At 39.3% G+C, this 13,944-nt stretch overlaps 1 protein-coding gene across 1 annotated transcript in view; it reads left to right on the forward strand.

The window, feature by feature from the left end:
- Nucleotides 1–9,388, forward strand: part of LOC145479981 (rho GTPase-activating protein 19-like) — a 43,579-nt gene extending 34,191 nt beyond the window's left edge. Inside the window, 6 exon segments of the mRNA XM_081458470.1 lie at nucleotides 2,249–2,300; nucleotides 3,323–3,480; nucleotides 4,306–4,356; nucleotides 4,860–5,302; nucleotides 5,304–5,391; nucleotides 7,265–9,388. Coding sequence (XP_081314596.1) covers nucleotides 2,249–2,300; nucleotides 3,323–3,480; nucleotides 4,306–4,356; nucleotides 4,860–5,302; nucleotides 5,304–5,391; nucleotides 7,265–7,285 — 813 coding nt within the window. The 3' untranslated portion in view covers nucleotides 7,286–9,388.
- Nucleotides 9,389–13,944: the final 4,556 nt, after the last annotated feature.

Raw genomic sequence — 13,944 nt, forward strand, 5'->3', positions numbered from 1 at the left:
GAGATTTTAGCGTCATTAAAGCTCGTAAACTACACTAAACTAGATGTAAAACCTGCCCATTCCACGCGACTGAGAACTAACCACAGCGACAGTGAACCAGGAGGACCAAGAATCTAGTCTGTCACGATGTGTCACACATGCACACGACATTTCGATGCATCAAAATGAAGGGTTCTGTATGTTTTGCGAAACGTGGATGGAATTTGTATTTTTATGTGACACATGATTTAGCCTTTGCATTTTTATGTGAAAAGTGATTTTTCTGTTAACATGAAGCTGTTTTCGAATTTTTTGTGATGCATGAAAAGGCCAATTACTTATGCATGAAATTGTTTTCAGAGTAGGTATAGGGGACCCTCTTGTTTCTGTTTAGTACATACTCGTTGTAAAGATTTCCAAAAAAAAAAAATATATAGAAATAAAACAGTTCAATTTGCTATCATAATGAATTATCTTATTACGATAAAATATATGTGACACTACCTGTCTGAAAGCTACATTTCAACCCATTTCGTAAATATATCACCCCTAGAAATTTTTTCATTAAAATTACACAGTAAGACATTTTTACTTAGGGTTTGTTGGATGGAAACATCGATAAACCTCTTGGGAATCTCGGGTAAAATTTACATCGCTAGTTTTGATTGTGACCTGTGACCTGTGAAAGAAACCTGCCAGTTATCTCTCTGATCAAAAGCAAACCCTGAACCATTCTTTTTGTTTCTTGCCCGGATGTGCAGACACCTTCTGGCAAAGCTTTTCTCATTGGTGGAATGTTAAGAATGACAACTTTATTGACTTGAACAATGAAACCATAATCTACGGCTTAGTCAACAACTTGATTTAAACCTCTGCTTAATAATTGCCAAGTATTACATCTATCATGCCTCAGGACAAGCATGATAGAGGAAACTACTACTTCGAAGCCTTCCTTGCATTCCTTTAGAAAACCACATTATTTATAGAGAAAAGCAAATGCAAATCACAAATCAACTTGTAAATACGTACAGCTTTCGCACTGCCAATCTTAGCAAACAAAAACAAAACTATGCAACACATACATGTGTGTGTGTTTCGGTTTCCGTTTTTTGTTTGTTTGTTTTCTTCACGTGCATTTCTTTTTTTCCTTTTTTTGTATAATTTTTTTTCTCAACTTATTTAATTGATGGTTTGTTAATAGTTTATTTGGACTTTTGTAAAGTAACATTGCAATATTAGAGTTCGTATTATAATTAAAAAAAGAAGAGTATTGTAAGTATAATAGCATTGTTATTTGTATTTGCATTAGTATTGTAAATAATGTCAATGAATTTCAAGTAAGGATTGGTACATATGGGTTATTCACCAAGTGTGAGGTCAAGATGGCTGGATATTGGCCAAGTTCTTTTTTTTTTTTGGCGAGTTTATGGACCGAGACAGAGTCGAGGTCCACAAACTCGCAAAAAAAGAATGAGGCCAATATCCAGCCATCTTGACCAAACGAGCTTGGTCAATAAAGGATTTATTATATGGCTTTTGGGGAAATTTTTTTGCGGGACGTGCCGGGTAGTCCCGAGTGGGCAAGATAGCTCCATCTTGCCCACTCAGGTAGCCAATCACAGCGCAGGATTTGATTCATCTTGCCCACTCACGATGCTAGCCATATAATAATATTAATTATTAACCAAAGTAAGTATTGTAAGTTAGGTGAGATAATCAAATAAAAAAGGAGGGGAAAAAAAGAAAAAGAAACAGATGTTTACTTTAGTTGAAGTTTTTTGTCAAGGAAATCAATCAGATCAGTTTTTCTCCGCAGTAAAAGACATAAATTTGCAAAATATGAAAAAACTGCCCGTATAAACCTACTTTTTTCCATTTAAAATTTGTGTCCTGCCAGGTTCGATGTACTGTGAAATTTTTGGAAGATTTCACAGAAGGAAATTCAAGAAAATCACCAGTAAAACCATATGAGTGGTAAAAAACACATTTGCCTGGCCATTTATAATTAAACACTAAAAGCCAAGATTTTAACAGAGATAATTGTAAAACACTATTTCATCATTGCTTATTACATTTAATACGTTTGAGTCAGCATTCAAAACACAACACTAGTGCATGCAAGGCAATAAATGATTACCCTCTGCTATGGAATGGTGAACCACCTTAAAATTACATGACTTGTACATTTGAAATGATCATGTGGAGATTCAAGGGAGTCAGTTGGTTGATCAATATACAAAGTAATTACTTTTTCTTTTTTCCTTGTCAGATTCCAAAAGGTCTCATAGAGGAGATTGAAGCAGCAGAAGAAGTTATTAAAAAGGGAAGCGTGAGTCAGTTTTAAAGGGATAAGAATACCCCAAACTAACATGTAACAACATGCTGATGTGTAGAGGTTCAAACATACCCAGTCTCTCTCAGCTGCAGACAAAATTTGTTTTCAGCTATATGGATAATTGCGTGATTAACTGCATTGTTTGTTAATTAGCTTATCGTACACTGTTGTTGTTCTGTTTGATAAGACGTAAAACAATATCATGTAATACTAAACTATAATTATAAATTATAATTCTGTAGTAAACATAACTCTAGTAAAGACTGCAACATTGCATAAGTGTTAGACTTTCTAAAAGTCCTAATTCTAATAGTTCTTCACTGGCCTGTTGGTTTCGCCCCCAGGTTTTGCTCACGCTCGCCCTCGCAGCGAGTCGCTCAAAGATCACCCTCTCGCTTCACTTGAGGAAAATAAATAAGTCAAGGATTAAGAAAAGGTCGACTTGTGGCAAGTCTACATAAGTGTCAGTAGTTTTCTTTGCATCTGCTTGGGCTCACACAGCTGCTTCACACCAACATAGATTCCTTTCCCATTGTTCGCCCTATTTTTACATGTACTTGGACCAGTCAGTGCCTAGTGATTTTATATGCTGTATCTGAATTACAGCATTGCTTGCCATCTTGATTTTTTCTTTCCAGGGAATGCTGATTATTTTTCTTTCTTTTTTTTTTTTTTTTGACATCTTGTGGCATGAACCTTTGGTTAATGTTTATTTCAAGAGAGGAATGTCAGTATCAGTTTGAAGCAGCCGCATGGGAACAGAGGGAGCTTTCCATGATGTTGGCCTGAGTGGATGCAAAGGAGACTAAAATCTCACTGTCTCTGAATAACAATTTTTGCTGAAAACCTTAGCCTTGCATTGATTGTAGAAATCTTTCACTTTGTCTGGAAACATATGCCAGAGACTAAAGGTTTTCTTACATGCAGGTATCATTATTTAAATTTGGAGTATTTATGTGATCTGTTTATTAGTTGGTGATAAATCATCGTAGCCTCTTTTGTCTCAGCAGGAGGAACTGCCAGTAACTCGCACATTCTGTCAGCAGATGGACAAAACGTCCCATAAACAAACAGTCAAACAAACCACTACAGATGCTTTAGTACAGCTGTACAATCATGTCATTGATTTGCCAGATGGGCCAGTCAAGCAGAAATTCTTACAAAGGGTATGTAACTATATCCACAAGATTTGACTAAATTTTACTTTCAATTTGTGCATAGATGAATCTTATTACATCTAATTACCTCGAGTAATTAAATATCTCTGAGTGATGTTCCGTTTGATTTTCAGAAACACTGGCTTGGATATCAACTGATGGATGGTGTATTTTTATTGGCTAATGATAAAAATTGACCTTATAATCATTAAATTGGCTGAGAATTCAAAAACACTTGCTGAAAAGTGAAACTGTTCTTTGTATAAAGATATAGATGGCCTACAAACAGGGGACTATAAGAGGGAGGGCAGGGGTTGGCTAAACCAGAATTTTATATTTTAAGATCTGTGCATGACTGCAAAGATCATTGCCTGGCCCTGATCTTTGGGGAAAATCTTTTTGAGGATCTTGTGGGAGATCTTTGAGATCCTGGCAAGAATGGCCAATTCCCGCTATGTGATGTGCCTGCAGGGAATCATGGTAGTTGTATTCATCATCTTAGACTGGATGTTTGTTTTGTTGAATACAACTACCATGATTCTCTCCAGGCACATCTCATAGAAGGATTTGGCCATTGTAAAGATCCTAAAAGATCTTGACTATGACTTTTGAGGATCCTCATGAAGATCCTGAAGGATCCTGTGGGATTCTTGAAATATTTTCACCAGGGAACACATGGAGCATGGGAAAATCATGCAACTGACTAGACAGAACACCCTCAATAGAAGCTAACCAATGAAACATTACCTGCTTACTCTTACTTGTACCAAACCCTAAACCATTTTTAGGGTGTTCTGCCTTGCTATTTCAAGTTTTTGCAAATCTTCATTTCAGTTTAGGAAAGTGCACCCTGGCACGCCACCATTCACTCCTCTCTCAAAGAAGGTTTGTGCTTCACTGGCATCTTGTTTCTATCCATAAAATAATTCCTGAATTGCTAGTATTTCTGGTAAATGTAGTTGGATTTCAAACAGATTACAGTGCTTGTTAGAGTAAGCTGTTGTAAAAGAGATCAGCATCAAGGTTTACCAAATTGTTAATAAATGCTGTAAAATGAGCACGTAGAATTTGCTAATAAGTGAAAAGGAGTTTAGAATGCTGGTAGCACTGACATTTTTGCCCAGGTTTTAGAGAGTAAAGTGGGACTATTTTGTGTCTAATGGATCAATGGCCAAAGATTGTTAGCCACTATCTTTTCTTTGTTCAACATTTAGCTGGACATATATTAAGTCATTTTCACATTATGTGAATTTCAAATCAAATGAAACTAAAAACCAGGAACTAAAAAGGAACAAACTTGAGGAAACTTTGTCACTCAGTAATTACTCCAATTCCAAACAGTAGTGTATGTAAAACTGCAACTGATATTCCTTGTTTCCTCATCCCAGATTATCCGTGCAGAACAGATTAATGCATCAACACCATTGATTAAGTCAATGGAATCTCCCAATGTTTTTCCGAGAACTGCGCTGTCACCTATCCTAGGAAGAAACACAGCTATAAGAAGTACTAATGCCAAGACACCAGCACTTAAGAAAAGAGTGGCATTTGATGTCGTTGACTCTCCAGATTTCGTTTCTCTTAAAACACCATTATACAGAGGCAGCCCTTACCTATCCAGACTGGGTTTGAGTACACCCTCGGGAGTGATTCATCCTCCGCTATCCAAGCGCAAGCGCACAATGTCTGTGTCCAACCCGGAAGATTTTGTTTCACCAAAAGAGCATTTAAGGTATTGTGCAGGTAACACCCCTAGGAACAAAAGACTGCCAGATGACACGCCGTTCACACCGTCTGGATTTATGAGAGGCACTGTGGCCGATGCTTCGTGCGAAGAGTCTGACATTTACTCCCTCTCTGAAATCTCGACACCATACTCCGCCTCAAGTGAGACAAAGGCTTTCAGAGGTTGATCATTCGGTAAGCTTATGATATAGCTTCTCATGTCCAGAACAATTAGCACTGTTGAAAAGTTAATACTGTTGCAAGGTTCTAGAACTGAGTCTGGCATTCGAGACTGACCAACTGCTCCGTCTTGATATCATTTCAGTGTTTAGACAAATTATTATCTGTCCCAGCTGGCACAAAAACTATCCATCTTTGACTATTAATTCGTCACAGACATAATTTGACCCTGGGATGCTCGCATACTACCCCAGTATACTACAGTCGAACCTCACCACAACGGCCGCCTTGGGTACAGAGGAAAGTGGCCGTAAAGCCTGGTTCACACTTGCGAAAAAAGCATAACGCAAGTGAAATAAGTACAAGCATAAGCACAAGAAAAAGAAACATGTTCCTTTTTTCTTGTGCTTGCGTTTATGCTTATTTTACTTGTGTTATGCTTATCTCACAAGTGTGAACCAGGCTTAAAGGCTGGTTTTCACTGGTGCATAAGCACAAGCACTCGCATAAGCAAGTGAGAACACCCATGACATAAGCATAAGCTTAAGAATAACGAACATTATGTCGTAGTGCGAACGTGAGTGAAATAAGCATAAGCAGTAAGGCGGCCATCTTGATCGTATAGTCGAGGAAAGCTGGTATCGAGAAATTTTGTTAATACTGCGCCTGCGTATGCTCTTATGCTTATGTTCTGGTGTTCTCACTTGCTTATGATTGTGCTTATGCGCTAGTGAAAACCAGCCTTAAAATAGGGAAGGTACTGTCGGGGTGTCACATGACACCTGTTTTTTGTTGTTGTTTTTGTTTTAGGGGTGCAACATTTTTTATCAAAAAATGCTCATTTTAGCATATGAAAATCAAAATGTAACAATACAACAGAAATACAGACCAACGACGTGTGGTACGGATCATGTTTGGTGACCTTTTACAACAAAAAGTGGGGTTTTGCGTCAGTTGTAGATTAACTTGCCGTTGTCGAGAGGTTAATTTGGCGGTTGGGACGAGTTTTAATGGCCTTTACCGTTGAAGAGAGGTTAAAATAGGGGTGAATGTACGGACTATACGCCTGGACCAAAAAAGTAGCCGGTAGCGGAGGTTCAACTGTAATTTAACTCTACCAAAATTTAAGGTGATTCCTTAGAAATAAAGGATGCCCAACAAGTTTTTTGAAACTTTCCCTGAATGTTCCCTACCAAGCACTGTTTTGAAAAATACAAAAAAGGATAGGTCACCATGTTCGCTAAAGACATATGATGGGCCAATCTTACGCCATATATGCCTAACCACGCGCATAAAGTTCACGTTACATTTTGCGGTAGCTGGAAGAAAAGGTTATTAAAGTAATATTTGAAAAAAATCTTGATAGGTAGAAGGTCTCGGGCGCGTGGAACAATGTAATATATATTTTATGGCAAAATGACACAATTCTAAATGACGTTCCTCGTATCGTTGTTTTCGAGGTCTTAATTCGCATCCTCGAGTAGCGGTTTAGTGCACTCTTCTAGCTATATCTTTTTTTTTCCCTTCCGAACAATTTTTTTCCTAATTTTTTAACTTTTAAAAAGAGGATAATTTGTGCAGCAAAATTATGCAATAAAAAATATAGGTCACCATGCTTGTTTAAGAGTTTCGCTGTGGAGCTCAGCGTGAGGGAAAACTCTTATGTAGTGTACGTGCACGCACCATGAGCGCGTGCTAATGACGCAAAAATCTTGCGCAGTAGGGATGCGCAATGCGATACTGGGGAATCACCAGAAATGTGTATCACAATCACTCCATGACTGAGTTAGCTCCATTTGTAAGTTCAAGAACAATTGTTCACTGGTGTTTCAAACCAACTTACTTGTCGTCATACACTTATTCACTCGTCAGTTTTCTTTAATTTCAGATGGATGAATGCTATATATGATACCATAGTTCAGCTTGGTTCAGTTCAAGCACACTCGTACCATGCCTGGCGCTGCCACTCTCTGCAGCGTGTGGACGTGTAGACTGGGTGCTAACAGATTTACCTTTCGTTACTGCTGAGCAACAACCAAGAACAATTACAGACACCAACTGTAACACTGGATGATAGAACAAATAACTCTTAAGGTAGCTCGTAATGTACTGAAATTATCAGCGGGTAATGGTAAACAACTAAAGGTAATTTTCTTGATATTACAAGTTACCATAGCAACGCACATTTTGCACATCCTTACAGCCCACGAAAGTTATGTTGCAATAGCACTTGTTACTAATTATGACATCGACTCATGTATCGACCATACGCGCTATGAAGAAACATAAACAAGTAACGGCTTGGTACTAGTTTTGTTAACTTTGCCCACAGTTTCCTTTCTTTCGTTTCACCTCCGTTACGAACTTTCTCCGTTTTAACACTAACAAAAAACAAAACAGAGAATAAAGTTTCTTCTCATATGCAATCAAACTTTGCTACTAATTGGGTTGTGCGTGACTTACAAGGATCATTCTGTAGAGTTAGGTCTAAGTGAAAGAATGAACAAGTTAGAAAATATTGACCCATGTATAAACACATCTAACCTTATCTTGAGATCCTCATTCTTTTTCGCGCAGAAAGTCATGAAGAGTCTTCAAAAAGCGTTTACCTCAAAAGGATCCGGTGACTCCCGATGATTTTTTTTGCGGTCTGACATGAGTTGGTCGTTTCCTAACTACAGCAAAAGTTTCAAAAACAACATGAGAAGATTTGGGTGTGAACACTGCTTATAGAGTGGAACCTCGATATAACAAAGGGGGAAGGGACTGGAAAAATATGGTCACTATAATGAGGTTTCGTTGTATCGAGAGGTTCTTTTCCATATATTTTACTATTACTGGGGCCGGGAAACTCGTTCGTTATAGCGAGGACTCCGTTATATAGGTTCGTTAAATCAAGGTTCCATTGTAACTCTCACAGAATTCGGTGACCTCTAATTTTATCAGTGAATCGTAATCAGCATTTCAAGATTCAACTTTCTGGCAAGTTTAGAACATTGCGGTAGCCCAGTCAAAAAATTTACATTGGCTCTGAATCCGGTCCTACGTGGTTTTTTATGTTTGGCAAATATAGTTGCATCTCAACATACATATCACAACTCGATAAGAAACAATGGGTGTCACTGGACTCGATTTTGAGTGAAACCGATAACGCAAAATATTAAAGGTTTTTAAAGGGTTATGCAGGTGTTATGATAACCCTTTTGCACCAGGAGAAAGGTCATAACTTGTTCACCAACCATTGGGCATTTGTTTGATACCATGATTGTAATATCAACTCAAAACGAGACGTTTCTTTGATCCATCAAAGAAGAAGTGCTGAAAAATGCTGGAAACTGTTATGAGCCACCTTAACTTCCTTAGAGTTACTAAATACAAAATTGGCACTTGTAAATTTACATTTCAAACAACTGAAACACAAAGAACCGTTTTTTTTCCTGATTGCTAAATGCTGATGGCATAACTGAAGGTCGACTCTAAGACAGCAAGAGTTAAATTAGTAATAGCACACCTACACAATACCGTCATTTGACTACAACTACCAGGATTCATTTCGTTTCTTCTTTATTATTTAAATTTCTAAACCACAGTGGAATTTAAGTAGCAATTCCCCTAATTAGCACGAGAAAAAAAGGCGAAGGATTCTGGTACTTGTAGTTAGATGACGCCATCGTTCAAATCGCGTATTCAGTATTTAGGGAATAGGGTAAAGAGAACATGCACATATTGCAAATAGCAGACTGTAAGTATATATTTAATATTCCGTGAAAAGGTCATTGTTTTTCTGGTTATGTTCTTGTGTTTACAAAGCAACGAATAGAATCAAGTCGTTAATCTTTCCACCATATTTCATGCTAAATTGGTCAAGTTTCCCGGAGGTAAAGTTTTTACATGTTTGTTCTCCTAGTGAGCCTTGGAAGCATATTCATAATACCATTGTTCAAAGTAATGCCAGTTTCATGGTACCTATTTGCACTCTCGTAAAGAAAAATAAACTGAATTTCACTTTCAATATGTATAATTTGTTTTCTCTTTGTTTGTTTTCTAGTTATTGTCTCTATTTTTTCCTCCAGTCTCTCAGTGGCGAGAAATCTTACCCTAACTTGAGCTAACCATATGTGCTAAATCTAATTGTTTCAAATAATTCTCCAATCCCGGATTTCGCGGAGTTCCACTCACCTATCCCATGGGAAAAATACATTCCTAACGGAATCATTTTCCACTAGCCACTTAGTGACCAAAACTCTAGCCCCAACTTCAGCTAACCCAAGGCGGTAACCCTTTTTTTTTTCAGAACGCCTCTAGTCCCGCAATTCCCCTCATCTGTCCCATGGAAATAGTCGATGTGCAAGGGAATTATTCTCTGCAGCCTCTTAGAACTCTACCTTCAAATTACCCTAACCCTAGGTGCGAGAGTTCAGAAAGTGAATCCCTTATACCCAAGGTAATCCCTCTTAAGGTTACATAATACCTTTGCGGTTGCCCTTCAGAAAAAAATTCGTACCAGCGTTGTTTTAAGGAAACTACCATAGACTATATATCACTAGTAGAATTCGTGAGTACACAACAAATTTTGACTACTGTGATGACACGTATCGTTGTCGATAAGAGTACAGACCACGCTAAACCACATTCGATGTGTTAAATAGACCCGTAAAGTTATAGCATCGACTAATTTGCCGACCCTGTTGCGTTCGCACCTGTCACAAGAGAAATCTCCATGATGTAAAAAAATCCCCGACACCTTTTCGTCGCCTAAAGAATGTTCTGGCCAAATTTCGTGACAATCTACCAAGTCTACATACCCTATGAATTCATTTGAGGAGATGGTATTCTCGCGAAAAACTTTTCCGAGTTATCGGCGTTTGAAGGGTTGTAAACATGGCAAGCCTTAACTCGGATGTATGTCAAGAGGATATTCCGCCAGCCAATGAAATCATGGCACCCCTAGCTTTCATAGCCTCTTCCAGTGGGGCGCAGCGCGAAAAATAGCCTGCGAAAACCTAAAACAAGCCCGGCAAAAATGGAACATCCCGGAACATTCCGGAATATCGAATAATTATAATAATTATGAGAAAAATATGTAAAATTAAATTTTCAATAAAATAAACAAAAATAAACTGGTATCAGGAGAAAGAGAAAACGAACAGTGGTTACAAACATAACAAACAGGTTTCGCATGATATTTTAAACTTGATGTTTCGTATGCTACAATATACATCTTCAGAAGTACAATGAGTACGGGCCCCTCTTCTTTCCTGCCAATTGCGTCACGTGGCTTTACAGCACTCTGTTTTTCAACACAAACATAGATGATTCGGGCGATGAATGCCAGGTAGTTCACGGCGTCTCCTTTGTTGATCCCTGATTAATCGCGCGGCCATGGGCCGAGCGCGGTTTATGTTCTACCCGTGATTTATTTTTTATTTCTTCATCATCTGAGGTGCTCGTCTAAGCATCATACAGTTGCTTGGTAAGGTGGCTCGTACCAGTTTTCAGGTTTTTGACGGCTCATAACGTTGTAAGAATAGAACAAAAAGGCAGACCAGGGCCACTGTAATATTTTTGTAGGTTTGGATTATACTTTACCTGATACAGCTGTTATTTTGTCGTCAGCAGTTACCATGGCAACATTCCAAAAGGATTTTCCAGACCTGATTTTCGCTTATGTCACTGATAACTAAAAAATTAACCCGGTGACCCCGAGTGTTTTTTAATCAATAGCTTTTGGCATCTGAAAGTGAAAATGCACAACAATTTTAAAATAGTTTTACGGAGCCGATTTCTTTTAAACTTGGAAAACCGACAATTTGCACAAAGTGTAAATTTCCTTCCGTAGAATTTTTCTAATTTTTTTTTCTGACGTTTCCTCTCGAAAATAATGTTATGTTAAAACAATAAAAAGAAAGGGTCACCGGGCTTGTTTTCATGTAAAAGCCTTCGCGAGTTCCGTTATTCCCATGCGCGTAGACACGCATTCAGAAATCCAGAGTGTATAAGATCAGCAGCTGCTCGTGAGCTGTTTTGACTACCGCTGACAGCTTCGTGTGCCCGCGCGGGCGAGCGGGCTCCGAACAAGCGTTTTGTTTTGTTTGCTGCTAAAACATCATTTACAGTTGTAGTTGTCGTAAAAGACAACCTCGTGGGCTTACTCTGTATGATTTTTACACAAATTCTTAGTAGATTTGATATGTTTTGCGAGTCCTTTATACACTCCCGGTGGCTGTCACGATCGATCGAGTTGCCTTTGAAATTTGGGAAACATTGAATTCCCGAAACAAGTTTTCTTTAATACACAGAATTGACCAAGGTTGTTCTAGCAAGTAAAGCCTCCTTTCTATGCAAATTTCGTCTCCAACAGTACAAAACTGACCTTGCGCGAAAAAAGCCACGCGCCGCCATATTTGTTTTGGTCTTTCGAGTTTTTTAAAAATCTCGCGCTTCTATGGTGCGTGTTACTGGGTGTCTGGAAAACCCGAATAGCGAATTGCGAATAGTCGCGAATAGCGAATAGCGAATAGTTCCGAATAGTGCGAATAGTCTCGAATAGTGCGAATAGTGGCGAACAGTCGCTAAAAGTGGCGAATAGTGACGAATAGTCGTCAATAGTCACCGCTTTAGATCTAATATCCTGCGTTAATTAATTATCCAAATAAGCAACAGAATTTCAGTGAATTTATTACCTTTTCTTCTCCGGACTCAGGCTAGAAGGCTGTCCATCGCCGACATTAAGAAAACAGAAAACACAAGGATGGGTTTCGACAAAACACTGATCCCCGGTCAACTGACCCCATACTGACCCCATACTGACCCCCTACTGACCCCCCTACTGACCCTCTATAAAATCAACTGGGAAATAAAAATTAAAAAAAGCCCAGAACTATCAGTGGGACCGATTCAAGTTCGTCAATAAATTTAGCTTACCTGAAACTTCCAAGATGGCGGACACAAGGATAACCTCATAAAGACGTATTTACGCTTCTGCAGTGGTTAAAACAGAAGATATTACGTTTAGAAACACCTTTTGTCCTGATAAGCGTCTCTGCCTCTTAGCGGGAAAATCCCATACCACCGGTTGCTGAGAGGTTGACAGACTACGAGATACTGGGTACCCTATTTGCTACGATTTGCCACTATTTACCGCTATTTGCCACAATTCGCCACTATTGAGACTGTTCGCCACTATTCGCACTATTCGTACTATTCGCTATTCGCTATTCGAGACTATTCGCTGTTCGCTATTCGCGACTATTCGCTATTCGCTATTCGGGTTTTCCAGACACCCGCGTGTTACTCACGCGTGACGCACGATGGTGATCTACTCCCCGATCGAGAAAACTGGTACCAGCCACCTTAGGTCAATAGCCATGTTAGTAGCCATAAGTTTTGTCACTGTTGCAATTTATCATCCCCAATTTTCGCGCTCTCTGCAAGGAACGCCTGGCACTATGACCCACCAAGTGCAGACTCGGCCTTTCCGGAAGCCCGAGTTTAGTAACAAAAAAGTTATTATTAATAAATCATCAGAGCTCGAGCAGTCCGAAGCAAATTTAGACAAGAAACTCAATGTCGAATAGTTTCCATTTCTATACCATGGAGAAACTATTTCTTCATGAGAAATCGTGTATACGCATATCTTTGAATTGACGTAATGAATTGAATAAAGAAATCACACTCGTGTGGGATGTTACTAAAACTGGGAACGGGGAACGGGGAACCGGGAACGGTAGTCTGGGAACGAGTGTACAGCGGTAATCCGCCTGAGAATTCAACATGGCGGACAAAGGAAAAGAAAAGGGAACAATTTGCGCAAATGTGAGGAAGTGTCACAGTTGTAAACGTGAGTTTCTACCGGCTGTGCCCCCTGAGCATGTGCCCAGGACGTTCTTGTTATAGCAGAGTCCGATTGGCACTGTGATAAACAAAGCATGAAATGGGGCCTGGGGCAAAAATCGAATCGGTATTATCACAAGCTGCGTCCCCAATCGGTCAGGCCACAGTCATTCTTAAATAGAATTTCAAGCCGTCATAGTCTACTCATATCCTCTCAGTTTGAGCGCGAGCTGTCATATCAATGCGATTTCGAGGACAAGTGACATAACACGTGATGACTGTCTTTGAACGCGGGTCGTCCGCTGTCATCGCATTCGGCAGCGTGGCGGCCTTTCGGAGATCGGCAAGTCAGCTGGCAAATCAGGTGAGCAGCAGATAAATAACCTGTGGCCTGGCCGCTTTGTCAAAGACAAAATATATGAAGAAACAAGCAAGGAATATTCCACAATAATGCTAATGTTGGTGAAAGTTGTCCGTGGAAAAGCGACTGCGTGACACTCGGTATGTTCTCAGATGACATGTTGTCACCTATCAGACGAAAAACAGCTTTATTCTCTGTCTGCGTTTTGTGCCCAGTCTGCAGTCTGCATTTTGTACTAACCTATTGGGAAAGCATGTGACAATAGTATTGCCGATTCGATTTTCTGCCCAGACGGTATTTTATGCTTTGTTTAACCCAGTACCATATTGGACTCTGGAGCACAGCCGGTAGAAACCCACGTTTACAACCGTAAC

The sequence above is a fragment of the Orbicella franksi genome, chromosome 2 (assembly GCF_964199315.1).
Source record: "Orbicella franksi chromosome 2, jaOrbFran1.1, whole genome shotgun sequence".
NCBI classification, from domain to species: domain Eukaryota; kingdom Metazoa; phylum Cnidaria; class Anthozoa; order Scleractinia; family Merulinidae; genus Orbicella; species Orbicella franksi.